The sequence below is a fragment of the Phalacrocorax carbo genome, chromosome 2, assembly GCF_963921805.1.
Source record: "Phalacrocorax carbo chromosome 2, bPhaCar2.1, whole genome shotgun sequence".
NCBI lineage: Eukaryota > Metazoa > Chordata > Aves > Suliformes > Phalacrocoracidae > Phalacrocorax > Phalacrocorax carbo.
Genome location: NC_087514.1, coordinates 47,387,289 through 47,401,286, shown reverse-complemented (window position 1 = coordinate 47,401,286; position 13,998 = coordinate 47,387,289). Strand labels below are relative to the sequence as shown.

The window sequence follows — 13,998 nt, the reverse complement described above, 5'->3', positions numbered from 1 at the left end:
GCCGTGGGCACAAGTTGGAACACAGGAAGTTCCACCTCAATATGAAGAAAAACTTCTTTCCTGTGAGGGTGCCAGAGCAGTGGAACAGGCTGCCCAGGGAGGTTGTGGAGGCTCCTTCCCTGGAGACATTCAAAACCCGCCTGGATGCGTTCCTGTGCCCCCTGCTCTGGGTGTCTGTGCTCAAGCAGGGGGGTTGGACAAGATGATCTCCAGAGGTCCCTTCCAACCCATACCATTCTGTGATTCTGTGATTCTGTGATTCTGTGATCTGCATGGACACACAGGTGAGAGGAGCTGGGAGCCACTGGCATCTTTGTACCAGTTGCAGCAGGGCTGTAAATTCCCACAGTGATGACTTCTCCTGTTAGATGAAGCCTGATTCCCTTTCATCGGCGGCGTCAGCTTAAAAATGATGAATTGAGGATGAGAGAATTAGGAGGCTTTCAGTCACTGTGCTAGCTAAATGTGGGATCCAAGTTTACTCCTGTCTCAATTCCACCACCTCCACAAGAATACAGATATGATTGAGGAAACCTTGGAAACAGAACCTTCCTACAAACCCAAGCATGTTTTTAAGTGCATTGAATAGTTTGAATGTATGCACCAAAAATCTTCCTGCCTTGTACTGCACCATTTTCATTGCCATTTTGTTCTCAGTGCAACAAATGTACAGCCCAAAAGAAAAAGAAATTCTTAGCAAAATTCCGTCTTGACAAAAGATGTAAAGATTATATTGAGAACCTTCCTTGTGCCCGCTCTGGCCTGGCAAAAACATTATAACTAAAACATATAAAAAATTACTTTTATCTTCACAAATCCAATGCCACAAACATTTCATACACAGTAACATTAGAGATACCGAGCAATGGTGCTTCCTGCTGCTACCGTATCATCTCCACTGGTTCATCTAGATGAAAAACTGGTTTAACGCAAAGTTCAATCATCAGACCAGAAGACTACACCTAAACATTCAGGCTGTAGAAGCACCGTGGCAGGCGGCCCTGACCCAGCATGAGCCCTTGATCCTCTTGTGGGAGGAGTAATTCTCAAAGGGAGGAAGTGAAAAAAACAGAGTCCTTTAACTCCTAAGGCTACTGCAGGGATAAAGCCTCTTCTCTCCTGCTGCTTGAAACCCTGATGCCAGATTCCTGAAAAGGGGCAGCACACAGAGGGGAGACTCAATAGGAGGGAAAGATGACCAGGCTGTATCTGTGCATGAAGAATTGAAAGACTAGGGGATTTCTCCCCACACCCTCCACAATAGAAAAAGAAGGGCAAAAGCAAAACAAGGATCCTGATATTTCTAGAAGAGTCATGAAAACCCTGTTTTATGGGGTGTTGAAAAATTCATAAATCTCCACCAGTAGCCCATTTCTACTTATTATGAAACCAAATCTGGCTGACTCCACAGAAGTCAGGAGTCAGTCAGGGTCTTTGACATAATCCAGCTGCTAAGGTTGTTTTTGAAGGTTTTCTTTATTTAAAAAAAATCTTGTAGTCAGGCAGAAGGACTCAGCATGCAGGATAGCTTTTTGGCTGGCACATAGCCGGGCTTCTAACTATTTGGCAGCTCAAATGGTAAATGAACACATTTCTAGCAAAATGAGTTTATTACAAATAATTTGGTAGGTACCATCCAATTAGTGAAGCACTTCTTAAGATCTGGATAAACTTTGAACAAGTCACTGAAATAAAATAATTTTTGAGATTAAATAAATGCAATTCAACTCCAGTTCTCTCTGAAGAAGCCTGATTCTTAGCCTACTTCTCTTCCTTTTTGATTCTGTCTTTTTATACAAAGTTTCAGAAGCAACTCCTACTCTGATTTATCAAGCTTTTTGCCTTAAAGATTTCAACCGATGTTGCCAGGGCTTCCATCCATCTCACTATCATGTGTTGCATCCTGGCTGCTAACCTTGAGAACACCATGCTACTCATTTCAGCAGTTGATGGTATTGCTTTCTAGAAGTATACAATGAAAGTCACTGCTGAGCACAGCACTACATCTCAGGTGAACATGCTGCCCCCCTTAACCTTTCCACTGGTCCAGACAGTAAAAGGGCACCTTCAGGTAATCTGAAGCGGTATAGCATATTACCCCCAGCCATGGAAGGGTGGTAAGTCATGACATTTTCTCTCCACCTGATTACTTGCGAACAGCCTTGGTTTGGTTTCAGACTCACTATTTTAGCAACAAAATTATAAAGATGGGATTAACAATCACCTTCAGTTCAGTTTCCCGGCTACCGCAAAGACAAGCACCAAAGAACACAGGAGAAGAGAAAAACAAACTTAAACAATTTCAGGTTTTACCTCATCTTGCTGTGAATTTAGTAGCTGCAGCTTCATGTGTTTCATATAAGCCATAGTAATTGGCATGTTGTAATCAATCATACTGGTCACCAAAGTTGGAGGTTTTCCATTATCTGCAATAAAAATATTTATTATGCATTATATGTTAATTGTGGAGGCTACTTGAGCCTCCTCTGCAGTCAAAGTCAGACAGTTATGTCATTTGGTTCTAACTTTGGCATTTTCAATTGCTTGTAGGCTGTACAGATGGAAGTCTCCTGAACAAAAATGAAAATCAAGTTCAAACCCTGAAAAGTGATGAGTTCTTCTACTCTAAATGACTACAGCACATGCACCCTATCTATTCCTTATGTTTAAGCCCCCATATAAACATTTCCATAGCAAAATAAATTATTTCCTCCAGATAAAATCACCTTTCTACTGAGGGTGCATATGATGCTATACTCCATCCTTAAGCAAAAGCAGAAGATTCACTACCTTCCAGCTTAAGCAAATACGATGATCTGACTTATTGAACTGTTCCAGTCTACCAAATTTTTATGAACCCTCACTTAAGCTAGGAAAATATAAATGGGTATTAGGAATAAAATGACTTTACATCCCACTATCTGACACTAAAACTACCTTTATGATCCGCTCCATCTGGGTTTAAATGCATTCTTTTCTGGCACTCTGAGCAGCTCATTAGAAATCGTGTCACCGCTTCTCTCGGTAGGAAGGCATAGGTCTCTGAAATCTGAAATGAATAACAAAATATAGGTGTTGTTATATAAGCTGATTGAACATGATTTAACAGAACTGATCATTATATTTCCAGATAAGGCATATTATCTTATAATGCCAGGAAGCACAACGAAAGCATGTTCTGCATACTCTGTAGGATTCCAAGAAACATCTCTCCAATCTGCATCCTTATCTAATCGCTAATAATAGTCAATACTGAACAAAATTTCACTTATATCAAAAGGGGTTTCATTTTCTGTTTACAGTTTTTTTCAATTTCCTTTCAGCAAAAAGATCCATCCATAACACGCATCCCACTGAGAGTTGTTTTTAGAAAAAGTTGAAAAGCAACCTTTTCTTATAGCCTATACCTAAAAAAGAAAGTGCTTGGCTTATATGCTCTATTTATTTTCATTGTAACAATGCATAGACAGATAGAGGACTCAGTACATTAGCAGAGATGACAGTCTCCTTGCTATTTTAACTTTGTATTTGAATGTTTTGCAAAAATATTCTTGGAAAGCTTGTGATTTAATCCTGTAGGGTAAATAAGTTATTTTCACGAACAGCTACAGAATTCAGGAGTCGCTTGATTTTAGAGACTCTGCTTTACCTGGAGATACCTTGAAACAACAAATTTTGGTTGTTGCCTCCTTTCAACATTGTCATTTTTCCCAACCACATACTTGCAAGAAAGCATCAGATGGATTTTTTCCCTTTTTTGAAAGGGGAGAGGAGGAATCTGTTATCGCTGGTTTTAAAGATTGCATTCCCCCTCCCCTCCCCAGGGATGAACCTATCTTTACAGACATTTTTGCCATGCTGAAAAGGACCTGGAGGTAGGTGATGGTTGGTGCCAAGCTGAAAATGAGCCAACAGCATACTCTCTGATCACAGAAAAAGCAAATCTCATACTGGTTACATTAAGTGTATGGCCAGCAGATAAAGAAGAGTTATTATCCCTCTCTACTCAGTGCTGGTAAGACAGCAGCCGGAATAATACTCCTCGATTTCCCCTCCATAGTTCAGGAAGGCTTCTCAGAAGCAGGAGAGGGCTCTCTGGCAGACCACCATGGCAGCTGGAGCCTAAAGCAGGTGACTTGAAGGAAGGGTTGAGGGAGCTGGATTTGTTTCATGTAACAAAGAGTAGGTTATGAGGCAGGGAGCGATCTAATTGCAGCTTTTCAGAGGATATAACCAGGGACAACAGCCACCAGCTGCTGCCTGGGATGTTCAAACTGGACATCAGGAAAAACTTCTCTAGGCGGCCAGTGCACCGGAACAGGTTTACCAGATGGGTGGAAGAATCTCCAAACTTGAATGTTGTCAAGACGTTACCAAGCAAAGCCATGGCTTTTCTGTGATTTATTATGTAATCTTATGCACATTTCTTTGGAGATAATCTTTGGAGATAATCTCCAAAGAAAGACAAAGGCCCAGCAAGAGAGACTAAAAGAAGAGTCAGCTGGTATCTGCTTGTATTCCCTTATTGTAAAACCTACAGCAGGATTTGATTTCCTATCAAGCATTGATGCACGTCTCTGTAGGAAGTGCAGAAAGATGGAGGTGGAATGTATGAAAGCGTGGATACAGAAAGAACAAGATACCTTTCTTTAACTGGATGTAAATGGGTTTAAATATTGTGCAAACCACTCGTGCTCCTCACAAGGGTGCTAAGAGGAGGAGGAATAGCCTGTTACAACTCTCTTACACTCTTTTCCTTGGCTTGTCACCTGCCTAACCTGTGCTGAAACTTACATTTCCTAAAACTCCATGGACCAAATTTGTCAGTAACTCTTTTTTGGAAAATAGGTAGAGTTTAAGTTAGTGTTTGTTGATGTGACATGCATCATGCAAATAGATAGGAAATGGTGCATTGTAAAATAATAATGCAAATTATATTATCCTGTTTATGGTATTGTTGTTTAAGCTGTTTATTGTTGTCATTTTCTTATACAATAGAAATCTTATTTTGGGGGCGGAGAAGGGGATTAGTACAAAAGCAAATTTGTTCTGTGATGAAAATTGGCAAAGATTTTCTCTGAGCCTCAAACAATTTATGTGAAAATGAAGGCACTAAATGAAGCCACTTTTGAACAGGAGATCCTACCAAAAAATATTTTCAGATTATTTTTCCTGGTTTTTATACCACAGAACAGATGCTTAGTTACCTTTCTAAATATGAAAACATTGGTTATACTAACGCTTTATGGAATCTAAAAAAAGAACTTAAAATCAGCTAGAATTTAGCGTTAATAAAATTGGTAAGCGCACATATGCAGCAATCTCTCTCTCATAACACTTAACACATTTAGCACTGTATTGAAATTAATGGAGCTTACCCATGGATTCATTAGCTGCCTGCATTTGATAGGAATGCCCCATTTATTCTAATCAAGCATCTCTGTCAAAATTCCAGTTCTGCTCAAACAAGATGAAAAGCCTCCATGGAAAGCAAGTGAGCTAGGTCCCAGATTTGATAGGTATGCTCCACTGACTATAAGGGAACCAGGTTTTATAACTAAATTTGTCCACACAGCAGATGCTTGTGTCTCCAGCCTCCCACTGCAACACAGTTTTAAGGATGCCCTTCCCTAAATAACACCAGTTTCCACCAACTTCCTCCATTTACTTTGTAATTTGTATCAATCACTTCCAGTCGAAGACTTCAGCCTGAATAAATTGGCATAACACAATAGGTGTCATGCTAAAAGAGATATGTAGAGGACATAACCCACAGCTCTCCTTATTCTTGCTCCTTGAATATACACAAAAATATCTTTCTAACTTCCAACAGTGCAAACTCATGTTTGCCTTTCTCATTAGAGAGGGGCACATCTACTTTACAAGATGCAGATAGCCGCTTGCTCACTTTGGCCATGCTCTGAACCCGCTGGCTTAGCACCAACTGTAGCTGGGAAGCTCTCTAACCAAATTAGCGCAAGGCTGAACACAAATACCCTATATTTCATCCCTCAGCAGAGCTTATCAGCTTGTGCGCAAGGTTGGGCTGGTGAAGTACATGGAGCTGGCTTGCATGTGGGTGTTTCAGAGCAGAAGCTGGAGGCCTATGACACTTTCTGAGTAACTATACAGAAATACCTTAGACAGTGGTCTGCCTTCATCAGGAAAATTTCTGTCCTCTGTTCTATCTGAAAGAAAGCAATAATGACTCAGTCCTCACTGATGCTGTGCATTCTCACTGCCTTCAGCAACCCTGCTCCTAGCTCTCTTCTCAAGGCCGTGAGCTAACAAAAAATACAGCCACACCATCACATTCAGTGATGTGCTGCAGTAAAAGAATATTGTTTTATTGCAATTCCACACAAAAAACCCCAAACCCACACGCTTCTATATTTTAAGACAAAATAAAGCCAGAAAAGTGAAGTGAGGGATATTGCATTATTTACATCCACACACTGACAATGCAGACCAGCATATTTTTGGCACAGCTTACAAGAAACTGCTCACGCACGTGTCTATGCCAATCAAAGAACAATCACTGCTGATTTACCGAATTGATAAAATTACTTGGATTGCTTTAAAAAAATTATAAGTATACTTTTTTCAAACATGATGCTTTAGAAGTATCCTGACGTGATTCCTTATTCTTACTAGTGGCTTTATTGCACATTAGTATATCTTCTGTTGTTTGTAGGAATGTGTTATCTTGTATCTGGATGTATTCTGTAACATGGACAAATCACAAAATAACCAGATTCTAGCAGATTGGTGTTTAGGTAGAGTGTACTAGGCATAGCTCTTACAGCCGAGTGCTTTTCACATTGTAAAGGGAAAAAAATTATATGAAGAAGAAAATAGACATCTGGAGCACCAAGGAAAGAATGCCAAAATCATACACAGTTTGTTCTAGCCCCAGAAGTCACAAGATAAGAAGCAGAACATTTCCTAACAATACAGTCCATGTGCACCTAAACATATTTCGTTTAAACTCTGAACTCAGAGGACAATAAAACCAGAGCTGACTTCAGTGGTTTCAGAGTCAAAACTTGCATGATCTTATTTCACCATTCACAAAAAGTCTACAATATAATAGAATTTGACATATATCGACCATTCCAAAACAACACCCAACAACAAAGGCCTTCTAGATCTACAGTTAACCTATATGCTGTTTACTGGATCCCATGAAGAGCACAACTACTACACAGCAAGTAGTCCAGTACCTGAGCATGTAATCTGATTTACATTGAAGCTAAGTAATGCGTGCCCTAATTATCTATGAGAAGTGTATTGCATTCCTATTGCATCACTGCAGGCAGAGAAAACAGGCAAAGCCTCCTTTATGCCTCCAATATTCACATGATTTAAGTGCGGATGTTGTGATGATGTAGCTTTCAGAGCTACATTTTTATTTGGAAAATTAACAAGCTCTAAACTGAAAGGCAGATTTTAGGACACATATGGCACAGCAGGAAAGACAAGTGTTAGGAGAGGGAGTGAAATTTTGCAAGTGAACCTATTAACCCCTAAAGCATTAACATGGAGGACGTATGTGTAGTCTGGAAGATAGGAAGTGTCAGAATGGAGATTTTTTTTTGTTGTGTGTGTATATTTTTTTAACGAGGGTAAGGGGAGGAAGATGATCCAAAGAAGACTTCCAAGAGGAGAGAGAGAGACAGGGAGAAAGAGTGAAGATGGTAATCTGTCCTGGGCCCAAAGCCATCAAACCAGGTGGCAGAAATTGGTTTCTCGATGACAGGAGGGCAAACCAGCCAAGGAAAGTCCTCTCCTTTCCTCAGCGAGAGGTCAGAATAGAAGGCTGACATAGGAAAGCAGATATATTACTGCTGGGAGTTTTATCAAGAGCTCGCTACCCTGCTACACTGGGAAAAATGGTGTTGCCTCTTGTGCTAAACTTGTGCTTCACAGCTCCCCTCCCTTCCCTCCTGCGTAGCAGAAGCTGCTTTCTGCGAGGGAAGCGATGGGGAGCACCTGCTAGCGGGACCACTGCCAGGACACTCCACGCTCAGGCTCTGCAAAGAAGCAAGAACAGGTCCATAGAGTAAAAGTGCACGGGACTTGGTGGTTTTGCCATGCACACAGGAACAGCATGGATGCAAGGATTTAAGCATGTTAAGGCCCTGCACAAACCTCGTATTCTGCTTCCCTGAGGACAAGGTCTGCCCTGGCTGGAAACCAGCCAGACCCCAAATCTGCTTTATCCCTGTTTGATCAGGGAAGTTGTATTGGAAAGAGACAATGTAATTACACAGTGCAACCTGTCAAAAAATTCTTCCCCAAAGAAAACACGTTCACTGTGATCCTCAAAGGGGACTCACAAGCACGTTCTTGTTTTGGGAGGGGAAAAACATCATGCCACGTTTCACAACCTCAGGAAGGTTTCTCTCAGAGTGATGGGAAAGAGGGAGGCAATTCAACAGCCTGATCCCAGACCAGGGAACTTTTATTACTGCAACAGCTGGATGAAGCACAGGACCCCAGATATTACGCCACACCTAATAGACTCCTGTTATGCCTCAGATGTTATATATTTATGTACTACCTGTCTGATCAGAGTCTTGCCTCAAGCTACTTTCCCTTGACACATCAATATCTCCCCCATGTTTTACAAGCCTGCTTCTCTTCCAGCTCATCAGCCCAGTGCTCTTTTTTCATTCATGGGTTGGGAATTTTATTAACTGACCCATTTCTCCTGCTCAAACGTCGCAACCCTCGCTCACAACTCAAGTTCACCGCTGTAACGTTTCAAGGCTTTTCACGGCAGCTACGCAGGCTCAACAGGCAGATATTAGATCATCCTTCACAGGTAAAAATATTCAAGTAGAATATGCACACAGAATTTAAGGTATTTAAGGTGGCTACAGGACTTACACAAAAGGTTCTCAGATAGATGATTCACTTAGTTAGGGGTAACTTTGCCCAGATATAACATACAAAGGTGAGGCACTTACTCTTCATAGTCTATTTTTTAAATTAATTAAAATCTAACATCCTTTTTTAAGGAATATTAAAGGAAAATAAAATCTACTCTGCAAAATAGGGCTTGATCACTAAATCTGGCCTACCTGTACCCATATCTGGGCCTGAGAGGAGGCCATTTCAGCTTCTTTAAATATAATAAGGCTGTATTTTTTTCCTGGTTTGCACTGAGTCCTGACAGCTTGAGCCTGTTGCATTATGCTGCTACTGTAGCCACAACTTTTCCCAGTTACTCCCACCTCTGATGTACCCCTCAGCACTTGCATCCAAATTTTAGACATGCACGAATAGTTTAAACCAAGAAATGCAGCTCTGCAAAGGCACGGAAAATCAGCTATGCACTTGTTGAAAGCCGTTGCCTATACACTAGACAGATTTTTCTCCTGAACACTTCTCTCCTGTGCATCCCCATCTCCACTTTGACACTGCAGTCCTCCTTTCAGGCTGTGATGCCTGTACAGAAATAAGTCCCTTAGGGCAGAGAGTGAACAGCACTACCCCAAAGCAATGCAGTTTCTCTAGGACACTGAGTTGTAGCAGCGAGTGCTAGCAGAGTCATCCATACAAGGATCCTTGGTACTGTCTCCCGACCACTTAACCAATTCCTTATATCAGCACGTTTCACCCCACCTCCAGCAGAGGACCCGTGGGGAATGCAAGACAAGCAAGGGACGAGTTCGGGCACCGCTGCTTTCCCTGGCACCAAGGAACATGCTCTTTTCACCTTCCTCACCTTCCTAGTCACCTGCACCCCTGCTGAGCACCCGACTCGGTCAGGCCTTGTGTCACATATCCTGCCTTTGTGAGGGACTTATCTTCCCAGTCAAGGCCCTCAACGTCTTCCCTGTTTGTAAACCTCCCTGGGAAGTGGGGAACTAGCTGAGATTATAAACATGGTATTTTTTGTGGCTACAGTAGCAGCGTAATGCAACAGGCTCAAAGCTATTAGGACTCGGTGCAAACCAGACTCCAGTCTGGTGTACTCTGGATATGATTTAAAGTTCTCAGTTTCATTTTACATATAAAAGCCAGGCTTTTTATTTTTTTCCTGGTGTCGAGCTACCTACAGCTATGCTGGCAAGGAACACAGCCCATCAATCTTACATTGTATACAAGTCAGGCGCTTGAAATGAGCACAAAACCTGCCAGTTGAATGGGAAGTTCACTCTTTTTTACATATTCTCAAGGTTACTCTCCCACGTCATCTACATAGACTACATAGACTACATCTACATAGACCTTGTACAATTCCCTTCTTATTTGTTAGTGTGCGGAGAAGAAGAAAATGGGACCTTATTCTAAACTTAAATATTGAAGCACAGATGCTTTCCCAATTAATCTATAGGGTTTGTGCCAAGAAATCATGAAGTTTGAGTTTGGTACACTGCTGCCCCAATTAAAACATAAAGGCTCCCTTCCAATATGCTGCTCTTTTAAAGGTACCAAGCACCACATCCTATTTATCTTCCTGTGCAGCACCACTGTAGGAAGTCCCACAGAAATCATTTGTAAAAATACCATTCGTTTCCACACAGTTAACATAAACAAGTCAGTGATTACAGATTCACTAATTGAGTTTGTAAGCTGTTCTGAACATGCTTTCAGAGACACATACTGATATATTTTAGCACATGCTGATGTATTTTAGCACTCCAGCACCTGGGGTGACTCTATCAAAAAAGAGAAAGACTCTACCTATTCCAAGGTTGTTACTCCATATGAGTGCAAACAGTAGTTAATTAAGTCACCTCTGACAATTTCATTACCCTTCTAATCATGGTTGAGTGCTATTCAAAATTTTGAGTGGAGCAGGTTCACTACTGAAAGTAGACACTCACACATATATAAGCAAATTAATTACTTGAAATCAATATGTTGCAATTCTTAGGGCTGTGCCATTTGGTTTTTAGAAATACTCAGGTACCAAATATCCATGACAACATTTATGATCTTCAGAAGTTTAGCAATTTTGTACCACAAATGTGGTGCATTTCTCCCCATCATTTTTCAGTTAAAATGTTTCAGTTATCCAGCCAGAGAGCAGAAGCAATGTGATCATCACATGCCAGGAACTATGAATAACAAATAGCAGTTGTAGCATACAGTTTGTGAACCATCCTTCCTGTAAAAATTGTTCACTCAAACTATTTGGTGAATACTTATGCATGATAAATACATTCACAGATCTCAAGGATGATTCACTTCTGACATGTGAATAAAGAAACAAGACTAAATTAATCTTGTTCCCAATTCACTTAATAAAATTAAACCCTGCCAAAGTACTTCAGTTTGATTTATAAAGCTCTTAGGGTATAACGTTTTGTGAGACAGTTACCCAAGACACTACCTCTTTCCCCCTGCAGCACGAAAGGAGGAAATACTGTGTGGCTTGCTGGAACTGACCAACACCACAGCTCATTATTTTTAGTGAAAGCACCTTCATGGACAGGTCCAGTAAAGGTGCATGCATTTCCCCAGTTAGTCTGGTAGACTTTGAGGCCTGATTGTTTAACCTAATTCTCATGTTGGGATAGAGAGCAAGTGTTAATACTAGTTTGTTCTGATACTGTTCCCTTTTTTTAATTTATGGAAATCTTTAAAAATTATATATGTGAATCCTGTCCTTGGCAAATATGACTCAATGCCCTTAATAAATGAAATGAACGCACAAATAATGCAGACTTTCATAATGACACAAACTTACATTTGGGCATCCTTACCCTCTGCTCATGATGACATAATAAGCTCAGGTCTCAATTACAAAAATAGTTAATGTCAATTGAAACTACTGTGTAGGCTATTGAATCTGCACAAATAGTTCTCACAGAAAAGACACTAGTTGTCTTTCATGCTGTTCACAATAAACAAATTTCTTCTCTGACCCGGAATCACGGGATTCTTACAGTAGTAAATATTATACTTGGCATGTATTTGTAGGATGATGACTTGAAGTATTGTATTTCTAGTTGGCAGCATTCCTTACGCTTGTATATTATTCTGCAGAGTTTGTGACCTATACCTTTGAACAGCTTATTGAGGTAAAACAAAATAGAAAGGCCAATGAAAATAGTACTTTTCTAATGCTTTCTAAAAGAGAAGACCAAGCATCAAAATGGCCACAGTGACAGATTAAAATTAATGTAGACAGTTTGTGTTTGTTCACCCTGAAACATCACTCCAAGCCTTACAAAGCACACCCAGATGACTGGTGTCTTCCTTCATAGATCTATCTAAAGGTCAATACCATCGGGGACAAATTATCAGAAATCTTGCCACGAGCTTATCCCACAACAAACCATCTGAAATAGCCTATAAATAAAATATCTGTGAAGGGATTCATAGATACACAGTAAAGAGTTATATACCTGAAAAAAACAGTAATGGTAAAATAGCTACTTCTTACGTCTAAAATTGAATAGGTGCGTATCAGAAACCTGGATTTCCCACACGTTTTGATGACCTCTGATGAAAAATGGCTGACAGGAGTGCAGGTTGTTTTTAAGGTGAAGAACACTGTGTTCAGGGTGACAGGTCACCTCAGGACCCTGTGTGCAGCCCCCCGCCAGCCCCATCCTGCTGGGGCCATGGGGAGAGGTGCCCCGGCTGCCCTGCACCCTGGCCAGGGCGGTGGGATGGGACCTGGCCGGGACTCTCTGCCCAGCCACCCCAGGGGAGCCCCCCGTGCTTCAGCAGCTGGTAACAGCTGGGCAGGTGGATCAGGATCAACTGCTGAGCATGCCTGGCACTATCACAGCCCTACACATGGAAGTTAGGCCATCCAAATCCAGGCAAGCACATACATTTTAACCACCTTAGGAAAGTTCAGTAAATGTTCCATTAGTTTTCCGTAAGAAAATAAAATGTTATATTTGCACCACTAACCACAAAAGCTATTTACAGCTATTTTAAGGCAGTGGATGAACACGCAATTAAAAATCTTAGAAATAATCATTTCTCTCTACTCAGCTGGTTTTTGCAGGTGTGAGAGCTGCCCTCTCAATAATTCTCTCACTGTACCTAGTAGCTTTCCAGCTTTTTGAATTTAGGATATTTACAAGTTTTCATTCCATTGAACTATCAGGTACACTCAGTCTGCAGCAATAAACTATAAGGCTAGTTCATTCATGTGCTGAAGTACAGCACCTCATCTAGCAAAGTTATGGCAATACCTTCTAAGTCTTCTTTAAGACTTCATCCATTTAATAACAACTAATTAATACAGAGTTATTAGAGAAATTGTCAAACCATTCTAGCAAGAAAAAATGTACCGCTTGTACCGATGAGAAAGTCTATTGAATTCAATGGATCTGGTCCTTATCACATAGGAAATGGGATTTCTAAACTACATGTTTTCATGCATTACTGAAAGATCTCAGAAATAAATTTGAGGGTGAGGGTTGCAATACTAATCCAGCAGGGAAAAACACAAATCACATGCCATGTGACTAAGCCCAAATAATTCACATTTTAGAGACTGACGTTCACTTTTAGTTGGTTGGTGGGGTTTCTTTACTTACTGCTTTATACGTTCTCTTTTGTCCAGCATGTTTTCTGATTTGTTCTCCATTAGGCCCAGTTTCAACATGCATGGAATAGATAATGTCAAAGAAATCTTCTACTACGGCTACCCGCCGTAAAGACAGCTTCTCATCTACACCTACTCCATCCTGAAAAGAAAAAAAAAGACAAAAGAAAAGTAAGGAGGACGGGCTGAATAGATAAATGATGATAATCATGGGACATGTTCTCCTCCTTTAGCAGGGAGTTTAAGACCCTTCCACTGAGATCTGAAGGTCGCCCACCCTGTGAATGACAGAAACAGTATTGTAGGAAAGCTGTATGATCAGACGGATCATATGGACCCTTCCAAGCAGTCCATTTTGCCAAGCCAGGGCACTTGGTCTCTTGATAGAAAGTGATTGTTCGCTCCAGTATTTAAAAAACAAAACAAAAAGTATCTGTGCTTCTTTCTCCAAATGCCCAAACAAGACTCAAAGG

The 13,998-nt window shown here is 40.8% G+C and overlaps 1 protein-coding gene across 2 annotated transcripts in view; it reads right to left on the bottom strand.

Moving 5' to 3' along the window:
* NOL4 (nucleolar protein 4) overlaps window positions 1–13,998 on the bottom strand; it is a 198,429-nt gene that overhangs the window by 148,022 nt on the left and 36,409 nt on the right. For both annotated transcript variants that reach the window (XM_064442777.1, XM_064442778.1), the window contains exons 2-4: window positions 13,518–13,667; window positions 2,938–3,049; window positions 2,314–2,426 (exon numbers count right to left, since the gene is read on the bottom strand). In XM_064442777.1, coding sequence (XP_064298847.1) covers window positions 2,314–2,426; window positions 2,938–3,049; window positions 13,518–13,667 — 375 coding nt within the window. The remainder of the gene's footprint in view (window positions 1–2,313; window positions 2,427–2,937; window positions 3,050–13,517; window positions 13,668–13,998) is intronic.